The sequence below is a fragment of the Conger conger genome, chromosome 11 (genome assembly GCF_963514075.1).
Source record: "Conger conger chromosome 11, fConCon1.1, whole genome shotgun sequence".
In the NCBI taxonomy this organism is placed as follows: Eukaryota; Metazoa; Chordata; class Actinopteri; order Anguilliformes; family Congridae; genus Conger; species Conger conger.
Window position 1 is genome coordinate 15,182,547 of NC_083770.1, and position 17,639 is coordinate 15,200,185.

General features: G+C 45.4%; 1 protein-coding gene across 3 annotated transcripts in view; it reads left to right on the forward strand.

Annotated features, from left to right (window-relative positions):
- Nucleotides 1-4,857, forward strand: part of mfsd3 (major facilitator superfamily domain containing 3) — an 18,923-nt gene extending 14,066 nt beyond the window's left edge. For 2 of the 3 annotated variants that reach the window (XM_061261353.1, XM_061261352.1), the window contains exon 5: nt 3,937-4,857. In XM_061261353.1, the coding sequence (XP_061117337.1) occupies nt 3,937-4,232 (296 nt within the window). In that variant the 3' untranslated portion in view covers nt 4,233-4,857. Of the gene's footprint in view, nt 1-2,180; nt 2,291-3,936 lie in introns of all 3 variants that reach the window. The other variant, XM_061261354.1, reaches the window with a different exon arrangement.
- The last annotated feature ends 12,782 nt before the right edge of the window (nt 4,858-17,639 follow it).

Sequence of the window (17,639 nt, forward strand, 5' to 3'; positions counted from 1 at the left end):
AAGAAGTGCCTAAAGGATTTGGTGTGTACCTGGGGGTTATGTCACCGTATATATACTGAGTTACCTGGGTAAATTCACCAAGTTAAATCCGGAACAGATGTTTTTACTTCAATCCGTGTGCCCGTTTTGCCAGGGTTACGGGTTTTACTTGGTGAACTTAATCCAACTAGCTCTTTGTTATACACCCCTGTGGTGTCTGCAGACATGTTTGTTGTTTTCCAGGAACACTTGCTTATTCATTTATTTAGTTATGTGCTCACCGTTGTCCCTCACCACTTGGCTCTTCAAGAAGGAAGAGCGGGAAAAGCATTAAAATGCATGAAATGTCCGCTTTGCGTGAGTTTGTTGGCGCTGTGGAATCACAATCCCGCTGACTGGAAACTCGTCTGACAAAAAAGTTGCCGCGGTCTCGCTCCTCGGCTTGCAGAAAAAGAAAATAAAAAGATTGTGTTCATGTTACGCCATTTTAAGTTCTCTGAAAGTTTTCTCCGTCACTCTAAAAGTCTCGTCAATCGCCTTGGAGACCACCGCGTGTCACGTCGAAGTGATGGGTGTCGCTCGGAAACAAAGCCCCCCCCGCCCCACACCCCACCTCGCCTTCGCTTAGCAGCACGTTTTTGGATGTTTATTTTATGAAAAGGCTTCGTATCGGCGTTGTTTGACTGCGCGTTATCGCTCTTTTCCTTCTCCTCCTCCTCTTCCTCCTCTCCGTCTCGTCCCCGGCTCCGCGGCCTCTCTCCGTGTGAACCTCGCCGTCTTTCGTTTCCCGACGCAGACGCGGCGAACAAAGACCCCCGGAATGGCGCCTGCTGTTTAAATATTATATGAGACAACCCCTGGCTGGGATGAGAAGGCCCTCACATCCCTCCTTGCTGGATTAGTAATGGAGAAGTCTTGTTAGGCAAAACTAAACATCAGTGGTGAATTATTGAGAGGGCGGGCGATGCTCAAAGCCCGCTCTGCCGCTCGCTCTCTTTAGAGGGGTGTTCATGTTTGGGGGAATTTCAGGAGGCTGCAGTGCGCCTCCTCAGATCTCTGCACGTGCGGAGATCCCCCCCCCCCTCACTTCCAGAGTCGCCGGTCTCTGGCTGGGCCACGGAGTCAAAATGGAAGAAAGCCGGAGAGAGAGTACTAATGGGGGGAGTCTGCAGTGTACCTCGCCGTCAAAAACCAAAACCGCGTAAACCACGTTTTCTGCTTCCTATGCACTTCTGTCTTACTTGGTGAACAATTTTAAAAGTTACAGGAAACTTTTTGTTTCCAGTTTTTCTAGTTTTTTTTTTCATTTTACCGGCTGCCAATGAAAAGAGCGGTTGGAATCGGTGAAATGCAGTTGCGGTTTCCTCGTGAGTGAAGATCTGTTGAGTCTGTCGTAGCGGTAGCCAGATATACTGTCTAGAGTGAGCAACCCCAGGCCTGAGAGACACTTCATTTCATTCAGTTAGGTCTTCTAATTAAGCTGTAAGGGGCTATTTATCTGCCGATCATTGATGCGAGAGGATTTCTTAATTTGGCTGACCGTTAAGCCGTTAAACTCTTTCCGGTTTCACGGTGCTTGAATTCATTACTCAACGTCAAGGGCTGTGTTTCTGTTGGAGTACATAAACGTCCTGTGGGTGTGAGTTTATGGGCTCATTCCAATCACTTCTTTTTCTCCTTTTGAATTTGTCTAATAGAGTGTCCTTGTTCCTCCAAACGTCAGTTGGAAGCCCTGTCAGTTACAGACCCGGCAGATGGGGAGAGTTGGATGCGCTGATGTTTGCCTGCTCAAAGGAACGATTGGGAGTTCCTAACCTCTACATCTAGCTCCTAGAAGGGACATTTAACGGCCTGTAATTTCCTTAAAGATGGCGACCTCGGTCGATTTCGGGATCAGGAGCAGGGAAAAGAATAACGAGGAGAAAAATAAGCGATTGGAACGAGCCCATTGTCTGTGCAGTGTAGCAGGGAGTCATGTGGCAGGTAGTCATGTGACAGTCTACCCACCATTGCAGCTTGCATATCTAAAGACACCCTATTTTCACACAGTCTGTTGGGTGAACAAAGTTATTTGGATTTGGATTTGCCTGTATTCCAGAGGACATTTTAAGTGGACGTACGAAGTGAATAAGCGCTGTTCTGTTATGAAGTAAAACTGCGTGGCCCGTGCCTTTTAAAGATGGCCCCTGTGGTTTTCCCAGGTGCGGCCGTGTTGAGTTTGATCGCCCAGCATTTCCTGGGTGGACTCATCACCACCCTCACCTTCACTACCATGATGCACTGCACACAGAGAGCTGAGGAGAGAATGCAGGTAAAGCCACACCCAGTTTTCACATCTGTCCATCACTCTCTCAACCAATCACACCGCACAGTGAGAACCGAGGTGAGCATACAGCTAAGAGCCACACCCACCTTTCACACCTGTTCTTTGCTCACCTGTAAAACTTCTAGTGAATTTGCTCGCCTGTTAGGATGATCACACTAATGGTTCAGTCAGTGTTTACTACACTTCAGAGCTGTTTCTTAAATGCCAGTGGTACCCATCCCTGGTCCTGGAGAGCTACAGGGTCTGCTGGTTTTTGTTGTTACTCTGCACTTAATTAACCAATTACAACACACCTGTTGATTACACAGTTGCTATCTACAGGGTGCTGATTTTAAGGACCAGGGTTGGAGACCACGGTTCAACACTCACAGTGTTTGGGCTCATTGGCTTGTGTAGAGGAACAGTGCGGTTTACAGTGAGAGGAGACTGTAAGACTCAAACACGGCACAGCTGGAGCCTAGAGTTACGTAACCTGTCATAACTCATGACGGAGGCTCCATGCTGGCAGCCCAGCAGTTCCTCTGTGGAGTGACTTGTCTGTCCTGCAGCGCGCTTGTAATTGGCCCTTTTTTTTTTGGGGGGGGGGGGGGGGGTGATAAATTTAGTTGTTGAATTAGATCAGCCACACCCCCAGTATCAGCGCGAGGAGAACCAGCCTGGGTGGTGACGGGCTGTTCCGGAAGAGGCCCCTCTGAGATTACATTTTTTTTTTGGGATATAACTGCTGTTGTCCCGTTTAAAATAGGGCACTTTTGCCTTCAGGTGATCATTCCGGAAGTTTCAGCAGGCAGTCAGCTGTGAAGGTGATGAAGAGTTATCATGGAGGGAGGGCGGCCAGAGAGGGGTAGGGACGGGGTAGGGACTCTTTGTTGTGTTTTAGTGCGTCTGGTAAAAGGTTTTGTGATTTAATAATGACAATGATGATGATAATAATAATAATAATAATAACAAAATGTGAGTGTGACCTATAGGTTAATTTGAAAATTCTCATGAAGCATGTAGCTTGTGTTCTGTCCGGGAGGGCTCTGAAAGGGGTGTCCGATGGCGGTAAGCCGATACTCTGACTGCCAGTGAAGACCCGGGGGACTGATACTGAACATGTGAAGCTAGTTAGCGCCGATAATGGCACTTTGCACCTATTCTGCCGCTCCGCAAAACGGCCTCCCCGACCTCCCTAACCCCCCCGACCTCCCGACCCCAAACCGCGCTCCTGGACTAAATTGAGTTTTGTTTGGAGAATCACCATATTTAATTTGGTCTAGGACTAGGCTCTAGGTTTTGTCAGTTGTCAGTCACAGACGTGGCAGGTACCTGGCAGAGGGGAGAGGTGGAGCCGCAGGTTGATCATTTATACGTCAGGCTTTCTGAAAAAATACTTCCGCAAAGGATGCGCTGATGTTTCCCTGCTCAGAGGAACGATTGGGAGTTTCTAACTTCTACTTCTAGCTCCTAGAAGGAACATTTAATGGGCTGTAATTTCCTTAAAGATGGTGAACCTTGATCGATTCTCAGGTCAGGAGCAAGGAAAAGAAAAAGGAAGGGAGAAATAAGCGATTGGAATGAGCCACAGGTTCAGGGTAAACTTTAACAGCTCTGTCTCTGTCTCTGTCTCTGTCTCTGTCTGTCTCCAGGCAACGCACTACAGCTTCCTGGCCACGCTGGAGGTGTTGGGGAAGCTGTGCTTCAGTGCCCTGGCTGGGTGGGTGGTGGACTGGGCCGGGTTCCAGACCAGCTTCCTCTTCTTCCTCTTCCTCTCCGCCGTCGCCACGCTGCACGTCTGGAGCGCCGCCGAGATCGGGGGACAGAGGAAGTAGTGACGTTCTCGTTCACGTTCACGAGTGTGTGTGGGCAACGGGGGGGTGTGCTTGTTGGGGTGTATGTGCATCTGCCTGTGAATGAAACAATGTCCATATTTTGCCTTGTTTGACTGTGTGATTCAGAATGAGTGAATTTGTGATTATATGTGACGCACATGTCTGTGTTTGTGTGTTTATGTGTGTGTGTACGGACATAATGTTCATCGTGTTGTTTATAGTTCTCAGGGACACTACCATCAAGTGAATTGGTGGGGGGTTAGTAGTTTAATATTAATGGGGGCGCCCTCATCTCTTTCTGGTGCCCACATTAACCTACAGAAGTTTTGGGTGCCAAACTAAATGGGAAATTTCGCTGATTTTGGGTGTCTGGACTGACAGTTTTAGTGAAATGCTGCAGTAAACTTTCACAGCTTGTGATGAGACGTGAGTGGGAGAGCAGTGCGACACACACAGGCAGATGCAGGTGCAGCCCCTGTCGCGGTGACCTTCACCATGTAAAAAACACAGCTCGCCTCAAACTAAAAAGCGAATCACAATCCCTATCCCGCAATCCCACTTCTTCTTTTTTAATCATAATTCTGCCTTTATGGACTGCATAGGGCAGTTTTTTTTTATTACATTTCTGCCTTAATGGACTGCATGGTGCGTATTTCCTGAACAGTTAGTATGGTATTTTCATATCATCTGATGTTAAAGTATTTTTTTAACATGACCAATAAAGAAATCTGAAATGAACTGGATTGTTGTATTTACATTTACATTACATTATTGGCATTTGGCAGACGCTCTTATCCAGAGCGACGTACAACAAAGTGCATACCCATAACCAGGGATAAGTTCGCTGAAAGACCCTAGAGGTAAGTACAATTTCAACTGCTACCTGTACAACAAAGAAAAGGACAAGGGCCTTTTTTTTTTTTTTTTGAACAAACAAACAAACAGAGCAAAAGTCACCAAAGTCAACTATCCAAATACTATGTATGGATTCATCCTCAACTTTGTTTCACAAACAAAGCCATGTGTGCAATGTGCTTTGGGTTAATGAAACCAAAATGGCCAGCACCAAAGACAGTATATTTGGAGAAAAAAAGGGTGAAGCCTTTGTTAGAAGACACCTTGCCAACTCTTCTGTGAAGAATGGAGGTAGATCCTTTATGCTTTGGGGATGTGTGGCAGCAGGGGAAATATTTGGCGAGTGGAAGGAAGAATGGATTCCACCAAATACCAAGAAATTCAAGAGGCTAATGGTCAAAGCTCAGTCCAGACATTGAAGTTGAAGAGAGTTTTGGCATTCCAGAAAAACAATAATCCAAAGCATAACCCAAAATCAAGCATGAAGTACCTCCACGTGAGAGATCTCAAATGCTGTCCAAGCAAGGAGGCCGAAGAATATTTGTGATCTTGAGGTATTCTGCCAGGAAGAATAGGGAAAAATTCCAAAAGTGAGAATTGAGAGACTTGCTGAGACTGGCTACAGGAAGTCTTTACAAGCTGTTATATTTGCCCGAGGAGGAGTTACAAAGTACTAACTGACAGGGTTCCCAAACTTTTGCACACTGCCCTTTTCTATTATTTTGAAACTATAAACAATTAAAATTATAAAGTTTAAAGTAATCTTGCTTTAAAATGGGAAGAGAAATATGTCATGTTTAACTTTGTTCCATTTAGAGGTCAGGTTCACTTCTGTTCAGTTAGATATTAATTGTAAGAGTGTTTTTGACCCAGTGCGCTCAAATGTTTGCATGCCAGTATATTTGATTAAAAGGCCAGTTCCGTGCGCGCTGTGCTACGCTGTGGCCCTGCCGCAGTCCTGACCTGAACCCGCTCGGCTGCTGAATGCTCCGGGAAAGAGCAATGTCACAATACACCTGACCCCGTCAATGGCTGTAGCATGTCTGACAGCAGTTTAGAGGGGATTAGTGGCCCTCACAATAGAGCCCCACTTTGCTGCCTCACACTCAGCATTATGCCCCTGTGTGAGCAGGTGGATGTCTTTCAGCCGGGTGTGTGAGAGCCACGGTCGCCGCACAAAGGGGGTAAGAGGTGGGGAACGCCCCGACCGGGGCCAGGGGGGGCCGTGGAGCGCGACCGCAGAGTGCGACCGTAGAGTGTCGTCCTGGTTTTAAACCCCAAACCGTACGAGCTGCGGCGATCTCGAGGCTAGGTAACGGAACGTCTGGGAGACCCGGGGATCCAGTGCTGCGCTCGGTGATCTCTCGCTCCTGATTGGGCGGCGGGGTAAAATAGGGGGCTGGGTTAACCACCTGGGTTTTAACCATCCATGTTGCCCACTTGGTGTGGCCTGGCATCTATAAAACCCCACGTAACTTCAATTTTTTTTCAAGGTAATACATGTTAAAACATGAACATTTAGTGTGTTGCATAACCGTCATTCGTTTTGTTAATATTTATGTTATTAACTTGACCTTAACCTGTAGCACATTGGCTCGGGCTGAATCTCAGGACGTTTAGCAATTGCTAACTTTTCAGCGTTTCCAGGAAACGACTTGGCTTTCCCGAGTAAACGGTGGGAACTCAGGGTTTGCGTGGGACATCATATTTTGATTAAAAAAGGAAAAGAAGAATGAGAGGAGGCGGTCACGTGGCTGAACGTGCTGATGCAAAAGAGCGTCCTGCTGGTTGTCTAGTGCCTGCTCTTCAGGCGCGTTCTTCCCCCACAGCTTTAGCCGAACGCGGTAACAGCCGAACGCCGTAACAGCCGAATGTGGCATCGTCGGATGGCTGTCCCATCGCTACCATTCGCCAACCGAAAACTCAAATGATAAAAGAGAAGCAATAATGTGTGGCCTTCTCAGACTTGAACCCCTCGCCATAAGGCTGACATAACACTGAACAAGTTTGCCTAACTGATGATGTAAGTTGATGTCAAATTATATAAGACTCATGCTTGTATTGGTAAATATTATGACAGATCACAGCAGTTATGTCGTGTATGACCGTATTATGTCTGCCTTATGGCTAGAGGTGTAAGTAAAGTTGGAGTTTCGTAGCGAGTCGGGTTGGTTTCTTTACACCGTACGATGGCTCTTGCATCGTTTGTGCAGAGAAGGGCGAGCACAGCCGGCTGAAAGGGAGTTTGTTTCAGCCCTGTGGGTGGAGTGTGGCGGTCATGTCTGAATCACTGCCATTCACACGGTGAGTCTCTGAGGTTTCACTGGGACTGGAGCCCGCTGGTCTACAGGTGCTCACCTGAGCCTCTGCCAAGGCTGGGGCATCGATCCCGCAGTCACGAGACTGACAACAATACACTCCACACACACACACACACACACACACACACACACACACACACACACACACACACACACCTCACTCACTCACTCACTCACTCACTCCCACACTCCCTCACTCCCACACTCCCACACTCCCACACTCCCTCACTCCCACACTCCCTCACTCACTCACTCACTCACTCTCACAGACACTACGCCTAATCGCACTCGCGCGCACACACACACTCACACACGAACATACACACTCCCACACACACTGACACAAACATACTCACACTTACAAGCACTCCCTGTCTCTCACACACAAACATACACACACTTACAAGCACTCCCTGTCTCTCACACACAAACATACTCACACTTACAAGCACTCCCTGTCTCTCACACACAAACATACACACACTCACAAGCACTCCCTGTCTCTCACACACAAACATACACACACTCACAAGCACTCCCTGTCTCTCACACACGGACACACACAAGCACTCCCTGTGTCTCACACACGGACACACACAAGCACTCCCTGTCTCTCACACACAAACACACTCACACAAGCACTCCCTGTCTCTCACAAACACACACACAAGCACTCCCTGTCTCTCTCACATACACACACACTCACACAAGCACTCCCTGTCTCTCTCTCACATACACTCACATACACACATATACACACAGTCTCACACATGCACACGGACCCCTAGCGAGCGCCCTTCTGATGGATACGCACATTTGAAAAGAAGGAAAGGTCTGCGTTTTTTTTTTTCAGCTGGGTCTTAGAGCGGTCTTCGGTTTCAGCGTCGGGGTGGAAAAAATAAAAAAAATAAAAACGCAGAGATTTGCAACATGTTTGAATCTCGGTGAACAAAAGCGTTTTGTGGAGGCCGGGAGGAGGAAGGTGTGGATTTAGCGCCCGGCTTTTGTCCGGCAGGCCGCAGAACGCCTCGCCGGGGAATCGGCTTTCTGGGAAACCCGAGACGCAGGTGCTCCATGACTGGCTATCACAGGCATTGGGTGTCGGCCTGCTTCCTCCGCCCATATTTGCTGCATTGTTTGTTGGCAGAATAAGACTCACCGGCTCATCTCCAGATGAGATCTGTTTTCAAACCCCTGCATTTCTCTTATTATTCTCCTTTTCTTTGTTTTGTTACTTCTTCTTTGTTTTGTTTTGTGTTTGTGTATATCTTTTTTCAGGGTGGATATCCTTCCTGATACTTAAAAAACCATCGCACCTGCTGTTAAATGGCTCTGTGTCACAGTTTTTGCGCTAGAAAAAAAAAAAAAGTTTCATATGGCTTAAATAAATTGCGTTATTTTTTGGGTTTGTAAAATTGATTATTTTTCTGTGCGATTCTTCCTTGAATATTCTTTTTTGTAATTATTGGAATATAATTTGTTCATGAAATGTAATTCATTTAATATCATTTGTTTCATGAAACAGCTCTGTGAAATTATTTGATGATAATTGATTAGAATTTCTGAGGAGGTCAAGGTGACAAAGTATTCATTTCCTTTATGGATTATGAGTGAACCTAAAGTATGAATCCCAGTTCAAAGCCACTCTAATGAACCGAATTAAATGAAATGAAATCTGGTTTGAATGAACCAAAGTTTTTGGGGTGAGTCTTTAGGTTCTTACCCTGTAGGTAAGGATGCCCTATCGCCCTTTTTTCTGCCACTGGATAGATCCCATCAAGAGTTGTCTTTGGATATATAATGCTCATTTTGGCCCAAAAGGTCACTTGCGTCCCTTCCACATCAAACCCTTCTTACATTCCTGCTCTGTGTTGATTTAAATTAGACCTTTCTCTGTTCCCCTCTTACATCCACTCACCTACTCTCCCTCCCATTCCACAGTGTCCCCATCAATCTACACCAGAGCTGCACCATCCCGTTCCTCGAGATCTGGTTTCTATTTCAACCCTAATTTGCCACACCTAAATGTATTAACCACAAGCTCAATGAGATCTCTAGCTGTTAAATGAGATGTGCTTTGTTAGGGTTGGATTGAAACCCTACAGGATGGTAGATCTCCAGGAACAGGGTTGGGCAGCCCTGCTCTAGCTGTTGAATGAGTTGTGCTTTGTTAGGGTTGGAGTGAAATCCTACAGAATGGTATATCTCCAGGAACAGGGTTGGGCAGGCCCTGCTCTAGCTGTTTAATGAGGTGTGCTTTGTTATGGTTGGAGTGAAACCCAACATGATGGTGGATCCCCAGGAACAGGGTTGGGCTGCCCTGCTCTTGGCAGTTTATGCATTCTCTTTATGAACCACTTTTGAATCTCGCCCAAACAAAATGGAGGAAAGAAGCACTCCCCTCTGCCACCGGTTTTAACAGTGACCCAATCCCATGATGCACTCTGGCCCCCTGCAGTGGAACATGACCTAACACCTGAACCACGAACCACTCTATGTTGCGTTCTGAACAGCCTAGCAAAGGTTGTGGCATACCCTCTGTACTCTTATGTTCACAAATAAATGCAGTCTCATTAAAACATTTTTCCTACTTGTTCTGTACTTACCAAAAAACATGCATGTGTGAGATTGTGGGAAAACACGTGCCTTCTTCCAAGTCTCCATTAATGACAAACGATTGCATAATGGCGGGAAGTCAAAGAAAGAGGCCCAGGTGGTCCTGAATTTAAGAAAGGACTCCAGGTGCGCAGTGTCTTTGTGATACCTGGGGCTTGTGCATATGTCACAGGTAACTGGGGAGCTTGGCCTGCGGGTGTTAGCCCTCACAAAATGGCTTCCTCCAGGTAGCACTTGTGTCACCCGTCTCTAGTGACTCTGTAAGGGCACGCCTTCCTGGAAAGAATAGATTCTCACGGATTGACCAACGCTAGCCAAGTAGCGCAGACGTATAATTAGAAAGTTTTAGCGACGTGCCAGTAAGTTTGTGTTACGTGATATCAGCCACAGACATGAATTTTTTATTTCATCTGAAACTTAGACTCATTAATGGAGATCATTTGTGGCATTTTCATTCCATCATGCCCTTTGAAAATGCCTCTTTTTGCAGTTTAAACTTTAATCTGTCCTCCTTTCTCAGCCATATTTCTGATAAATTTAGAGAATAAGAACAATAAGAATGAACTTACATTCACCATTGTTTACTGCATGGTAGAAATCCATTAAGTCCATAAACAGCTTTAATAAAGGTGTAGCATTATGATGTACGTAACAAAGGGTGACCTGGGAATCCTGTAATGGCTTCCGTATAAACCAGAAGGAGCCTGGGATCCTTGGGAAACGCCGTATTTGGTTTCTCATTAAGTAAGAAATCAAGTAACGCAATACCAAGCTTATGTCATCCACTTCCTCTGCTGTCATTTACCCAGTCTTGATGGATTGTGCGAAACAAAAAATGAATGAAGAGTGTATAGAATCAAGTTTTTTCTCCCAACCAAAACAATGAAAAAAAACACCCCCCAAACAGAAGTGTTTTCGCCTTGTTTTTCTGCTTCATATTTTAACACAAACGGAAAAAAAGCAATTGCCGTCCCTTGGTCATTTGATGGCCATCTGAGTCTGTTAGACCATATGTGTTATAAAAACATTTTTTTAATGTTTGTTTTTGTACTTCATTGGTAGGCATATGGATTGTGCTTTTTGGAACCGGGATGTAAAAAAGCTTGTCTCCGTGGCTACCTGAAACCATGATGACGATATGGTTGACAAAGCAGCAGGTCTGCTCAGTTTCAACCCCTGAGTAACGCTTTCATACAATGTGTTAATAACTTGCTGTAAATTGCTGTGCCACCCAGTGAGGTTCCCATGGTGTGTACATGATGTAACCATGATAAGTGATATGTCTGCCAATCAGGAAATACTTCATTAGTCTTGTTTACCGTGCCTCACCTCCCTGCCAAAAATAGCTGGCATTTCCAAAATCTTTGCCTTTGAGCCGGGGTGTCAAACTAAATTCCCAGGGGGCCACAGTGTCTGCTGGCTTTTGTAGTTTCCTTTCAATCATGTGCCAAGGCCTGGAGAACGAGGCGTGTAGATTCTTTAGCCAATCAAATGAACCAGCGGTACTGAGAATATCCAGAAAACCAGACGACACTATGGCCCTCCAGTACTGGAGTTTGACACCTGTGTCTTAGAGGGACAAACCTGCATGTATCGTAGCATTTGATTATGTATTTCACAGCTACTCAGTACTGTCAGTGACTGTGCATGGTGTTTGACAGGCATTCATTGCTACAATTTGTTACAATTACAATTTGCAAGACTGGTGATCGCCATCTTTTAATTAGATCACTGGAAATATTACATCAGTGCAGTGCTTGGTTTCAAGGAGAGTTTTTTGTGCCAATAAATCTCAACCCAAAACAATAGAAATGTAAATCGCTATAAACATTAATTTCATTTGATTACTTGTGGCCCCAAGCCAAACCTGATACTGCCCATGCAGACAGACAGGGATAATACAGTTAACACAGAAACATGGGTAACACTTAGCTTTGGGCTGCTGTGTCATATAGGCACGTGCGTTTAAGAGCATTAGGGATTTGTGAGTAATATGCGTTTTGTTTAGCCCCTGGTTGAAACCCAGGGGGATTTGCCGGGGGGTCAGAGTTAGGGTTGGAACCAGGGGTAGGGGTGCCCGCCTGATCCCCAATAATCTGTCTGAGAGCTTTTCTTTATCCCCAATAAGAACTCAATAAACCAGCCACCAGAAAACATGATTTTCTTGTAATATAAATGATTGAACAATGCAATTTGGCACTGTATTGGCTAATACGACACACACATGTTGCTTCCATATTTAAATATCAATACAATATCAGTATAGTGTTCATCAGATGAAAATGCATAGCTATGTTAACAAGTGGCCACAATTCAAATTGGAAGGACACAATGCGTGTACTATGTACAGTATTTACCAATGGCTGATTTGGCTGTCTTCTCATTAGTGAATTTAATTTATTGCCAGTATGAGCCAATGCTAAAAGCGTTGCAGCTGGTATCCTTTCCCATGGACTGAGGTGACCATTTCCAGATAGTTCTATTGGGGAGCTAATTGCGGTTTGGTGCTTTTTGGTGGCATTAGCCAGTGAGCGAGAGGTGTGAATTTGGGAACTAGTGCTGGGGTAACTCGTGGAACCCTGGCTGATGTAAATCCACCCTGCCATACCCTTGACGGGACTTCCCTCGCTGATGTGGGCTTGAACCAAGCGGCCAAAACCGGGCTTCTTTTTGAAGTCATTTCCTACTCACACTGACAGTGCTCACTCACATCACTGCGGTTGGCTCCAGTACATGTAAAGCCAATGGTACAATTGCAGTTAAATGATATTTTCCCACAAGAAAATGTAGTCGCAATCACAGTTTTTTCTTCGTCTAATGCCTCCCCATGTGCCGATTTTCGTTAAGTTATTGTGTTATTAGGACCATGCAGCAATATTTTGTGGATGAATCAGGGATTACTGGAGGAGCTGCATCAAGCTTCTCTCTGGCTGCAAATTGTACAAGATGGTGGTGCCAGGAAACTTGACTTCCCGGGCTTCGAAATGCTTTTCACGAGCCCGTGGATCGTCAGTGGGTGACATAACAGGCACTTGGTACATACTTTTTTGCAGTCTATGGCTTGAACATGCAATGTCTCTGCAACATGACCAAGACCTGCCTGCGCCAATCAGGATCCCAGTTTGCAACGTTTTAACTTTGATTGGCTGCACAATCCCTCTCCTCGCTGCCAGTGAGAATGGATTTCTGGGTAACTAACTGGCATTTGGATTGTATGAACTATCAGTTAATTTACACCCTGCCGAAGCTTTGAGAACAGATATACATGTCAGTATGCGCTTAACATAACGGAATAAACAGAAAGATGAATCATGCATGTAAGAAACTACCTTTGACACGCACTGCTCACGCACGCTGGCACATCCAATCACATATCAGAGCTCTTCCTGTAACTCACACTCACACGAGGGGCATCGCACAGCGGTTGACGGTTAGCGGTCTCTGGAATGGGACGCGTCTCTCCCTTTGTTTGCGGGATGACTCACCCTGAGAGCTCCCAGCAGCGTCAGCTCCTGGGCTGAGTCTGCACACGCGGCTGAGCTCGTCCGGGCTGCGCTCCGATAGGCCCGCGGATAATCCCGTTTATCCGCACAGCGCTGCGGCCTTCTGAGGCCTGGAGGTTTGTCTGGAGTCGCCTCTTTATGGAAAATAACGTTTATGAAACCCATTATTCTCCCCACTGTCTTTCATCGGGTGAATGAAAGTAGGACCTCATGGCTTATAACGGTTTTCTCTCTTTAAAAACGGACCCTAGCGGCTATTACCGGAGCTGAGGTTTTGCAGGAGGAATATTGTTTTCAATATATTTAAATTAGAGATATTACCTAATGACCAAAAAATTTAAATAGGACAATAATGTTTAAAGGAAGAAACAGACTCACTGGCCCTGATAAAATGGGAATCCTGCAAATGAGTTGTCCCCTCTTATTTAATGGATTACTATTGATTTGTTTTTGTGTTGCTAATATAGTGTTTGTAAACAATAAAAATAGAGGAAAAAAAACATTTCAAATGGTGATGACGATGTTGATGGGGATGATGATGATGATGTTGATGAAGATGATGATGTTGATGGGGATGATGATGATGATGTTGATGAAGATGATGATGGGATGATGATGATGAAGATGACGATGATGATGGGAATGGTGATGATGATGTTGATGAAGATGGGGATGTTGATGGGGATGATGATGATGATGATGATGTTGATGAAGATGACGATGTTGATGGGGATGATGATGATGATGTTGATGAAGATGATGATGTTGATGGGGATGATGATGATGTTGATGAAGATGATGATGATGATGGGATGATGATGTTGATGAAGATGACGATGATGATGGGAATGGTGATGATGATGTTGATGAAGATGGGGATGTTGATGGGGATGATGATGATGATGATGATGTTGATGAAGATGACGATGTTGATGGGGATGATGATGATGATGATATTGATGGAGATGACCATCGTGATGATAGTGCTGATAGGGATGATGATGTTGATGATGATGATGGGGACGATGATGTTGATGAAGATGACGATGTTGATGGAGATGATGATGTTGATGGGGATGACCATAGTGATGATGGTGCTGATGATTATGACAATATTCACGGGTACGGTGATGGCAGTGACTCCGGTTAGCCTCCAGGCGGATTGGATGGACCGGGGCGGCGGTGGCATGAAATGCGAGGACGTCAAAGTCCATCCCTGCAGCCCGCTGACAGGACAGGAAGTGACAAGCTGCTGGGTCATCCTCTGAGTCACCGCTGCCTGCAGCTCCGCCGGCCTCGGACGAACACGCCCACACCTTCGCCCTTCTCTCTCTCACATTCACCCTCTCTCTGTTTCTGCTTTACCCATGACATCACCGCAAGATCCTATGGGTCTAGACGCTCATGGGCAGGCCTGCAGACTTGTTTCTACTCATTTGTAGCTCAAGCTCTCGAGCTGTTGAATGAGGTGTGTGTTGTTAGTGTTGGAGTGAGGACCTACAGGATGGTAGATCTCCAGGAACAGGGTTGGGTAGCCCTGCTCTTGTTGTTTAGTGAGGTGTGCTTTGTTAGGGTTGTAGTGAAAACATACAGGGTGGTAGATCTCCAGGAACGGGGTTGACCAGTCCTGCTTTTAGGCCTGGAATCAATCAACAGTTACCCTTAAATGCACAACAATTTATTCAGATGATGGCTGTGACTGAAAGCAAGGTAAAATAATTTAGAAAAATGTCTAGCTTACAAAACATAATGCGAGTTTCTTTCTTCCTAAGCATAAAGATTTACATGTTAATTTTGGCAATCGCTATGTGAAATGTCAGCATTTAATTGTGTGAAATTTTTAGCTTGAAAGTTGAGAAGGAATTTCGACAGAATCCCGGCCTTAGCGTTACATCTCTCTCACACCTTACGGACGCACCGTCTTTCACGTATCTTCCCATCGCAGCACTCATCTGTATTCACTCCGCCTCTCTGTGAGATTAAGAGGGAACGGTCTGCTTAATCTCTCTGGCCTCCACGGCTGGCGCACCCGCATACTGAACGGCGTGCTTCATTCAAGTACCGTATTGATCAAGTTTCAACCTCAAACGATTTTTTTTAAGGTCGCTGATCTTGAGATCAACGTACGCCAAAGCGATCAAAGTGTCAGTGTCTGACTTTTTTCTGTCCGCAGGATGGTCCTTCTTTCTCTGCTTGGGAGCGCTTAGAAGGGAATATCAGATCGACACCTGACATTATTAGCTGTTGAGGTAATATGCTAAATTAACACTTTGGATGGGGTTGAATAAGAGTCGATGCTACATTGCCAGACATTATTACCCCCTGGTATGCTACCCCCTGGTGGGGTCAGATGCCTCTGCCGAGAGATATAAAATCTGCCCCTAATCAATGGTTTTTGAATAAATTACTTTTGTAGTTGAACCAGAGGGTTTATTGTTTTTCCTTGTGGGGGAAAGGGAAAATTCTATGTCAGTGATTTAAGTGAATTGCCTTTCTGAGGGATACCATTGTGCCCCAATACTGAAGTACTGAGCCAACAACTCCAACCGCCCAAAACCCCCAGCTTCACCCAGATTTCCCAGGGAACATCACAAACCAACATAGAGTGAGAGATAACCTGTCGAAAGGTCAGCAGGAAGGGTGTAAAAATGTTCCCTGCAGACCAGGGATGCTCAAATCTGGCCCTTGATTCCAAATCCAGCCATGGTTTTCTTTCTGAACAATTGGTGCTACTAATTGTGACTGTCTTCACACTTGACTCCCAGTAAAGGGAGGGTGGAAAACCAGCAGCACTCAGCCCTGGAGGACTGGGATTTGATCAACAGAGCTGTAGACCCACACAATGTTGTTTAGGTGCACAGAGTTCACATGTCCTGCCAGCTGATTGGTGCAGTGTGTTGGCATCACAGCTCCCTGTTCCATTCATTCCCATAATCCTCAGGACCCAGGATCAACATACCTGGAATGGGGGGAATGAACAGAGGAGAAGAAGAAGGGCCAGGTATTTCCACTGTGTGCATACCTCATCTATCCATTGTGAGGGAATCGGACATTTCACCTAATACAGGTTTGGATGCTGGGAGAAGCCATATTTACTGGGTTAGGTGGTAAAATTCTTCATTTTTTGTCAAGTGACCAGACCATAAACCACACTAACGCTTGAGTAATGTCAACCTATGCATTTGTGTCTCTAAGAATACAGAGCTGGTAAAAAGCAAACACCTGCCAATTTGTGGGCTAACGGCCACATTTATATAAATGTTGCTATTGTATCTTCCGGAGGAAATCCAGGACGTCTATTACCCCATATGAATAATACATGTTGGAAAAGAAAAAGCATATTTCCTCATCATTTATTATTGAATGTTTCTCAGGGAATTAGACATGTTTAATGAAGTGCACTGGTAAAGCTGGGTCGTAAGTGGTGAATATATTGATTATATACCCTATACGCACCTCCAGCACTCTCTAGGAAACCGCTTCGGTTTTACTCTACAGAGACTCCGGGCTGTGTACAGAGTTCAGTTTGATGGCGTACTCTCTTATTTCCATCTGAGAAAGGCCACAAGAGGAGGAGTGAGGTTGGAGTTTATTTCCTTTGATGGCGAAAACAGGCGGAACCTTCAAGGATGATTTTTAATAATGCACACGCGATATAGCACAATTAGCAATTCAAAACCCAGCCCTTTTTTTTTTCTTTTTTTTTTTAACAACGGCCTCATAATAATGAAGTGAAAATGAGGATGTGTTTGTGTACGGAGGAAGCCGTACAGGGCTGAGGGTGAGGGAAGGAGACGACGCTTGACATTGATGCAGATTATTCTAGAAGAAACAGCGGTTAGGGGAAACAGGAGCGCTAAGCCCTATCAATTCCGGTCTGGGATGTAATTAGATTTTCATCCAGTGTTTGACGAGCAGTGGGCTGCGGGCTCGGGTTATTGATAATTGCTTTTTTAGGGCCACCAGGAAAGTCACGGGCAGTGTTTGATTTGTTAATTCCTGGCAAAGTCAAAAGGTGAAAATATGGCGGGCCCTCGTCAAAAAGAGCCAGACACCCCCCCCCCCCCTTACCTCATTTGTGGGGGCTAGTAATTTCATACAGCATTTCTGCAAAGAAAGGCAGGAGGATTTAAAGGAAAATATATTCATGGCTGTAAATACGCATCAAATATATCATGCATTCACACTTAATATTCATTGCCACCGACCTCAGATGCGGGTACTG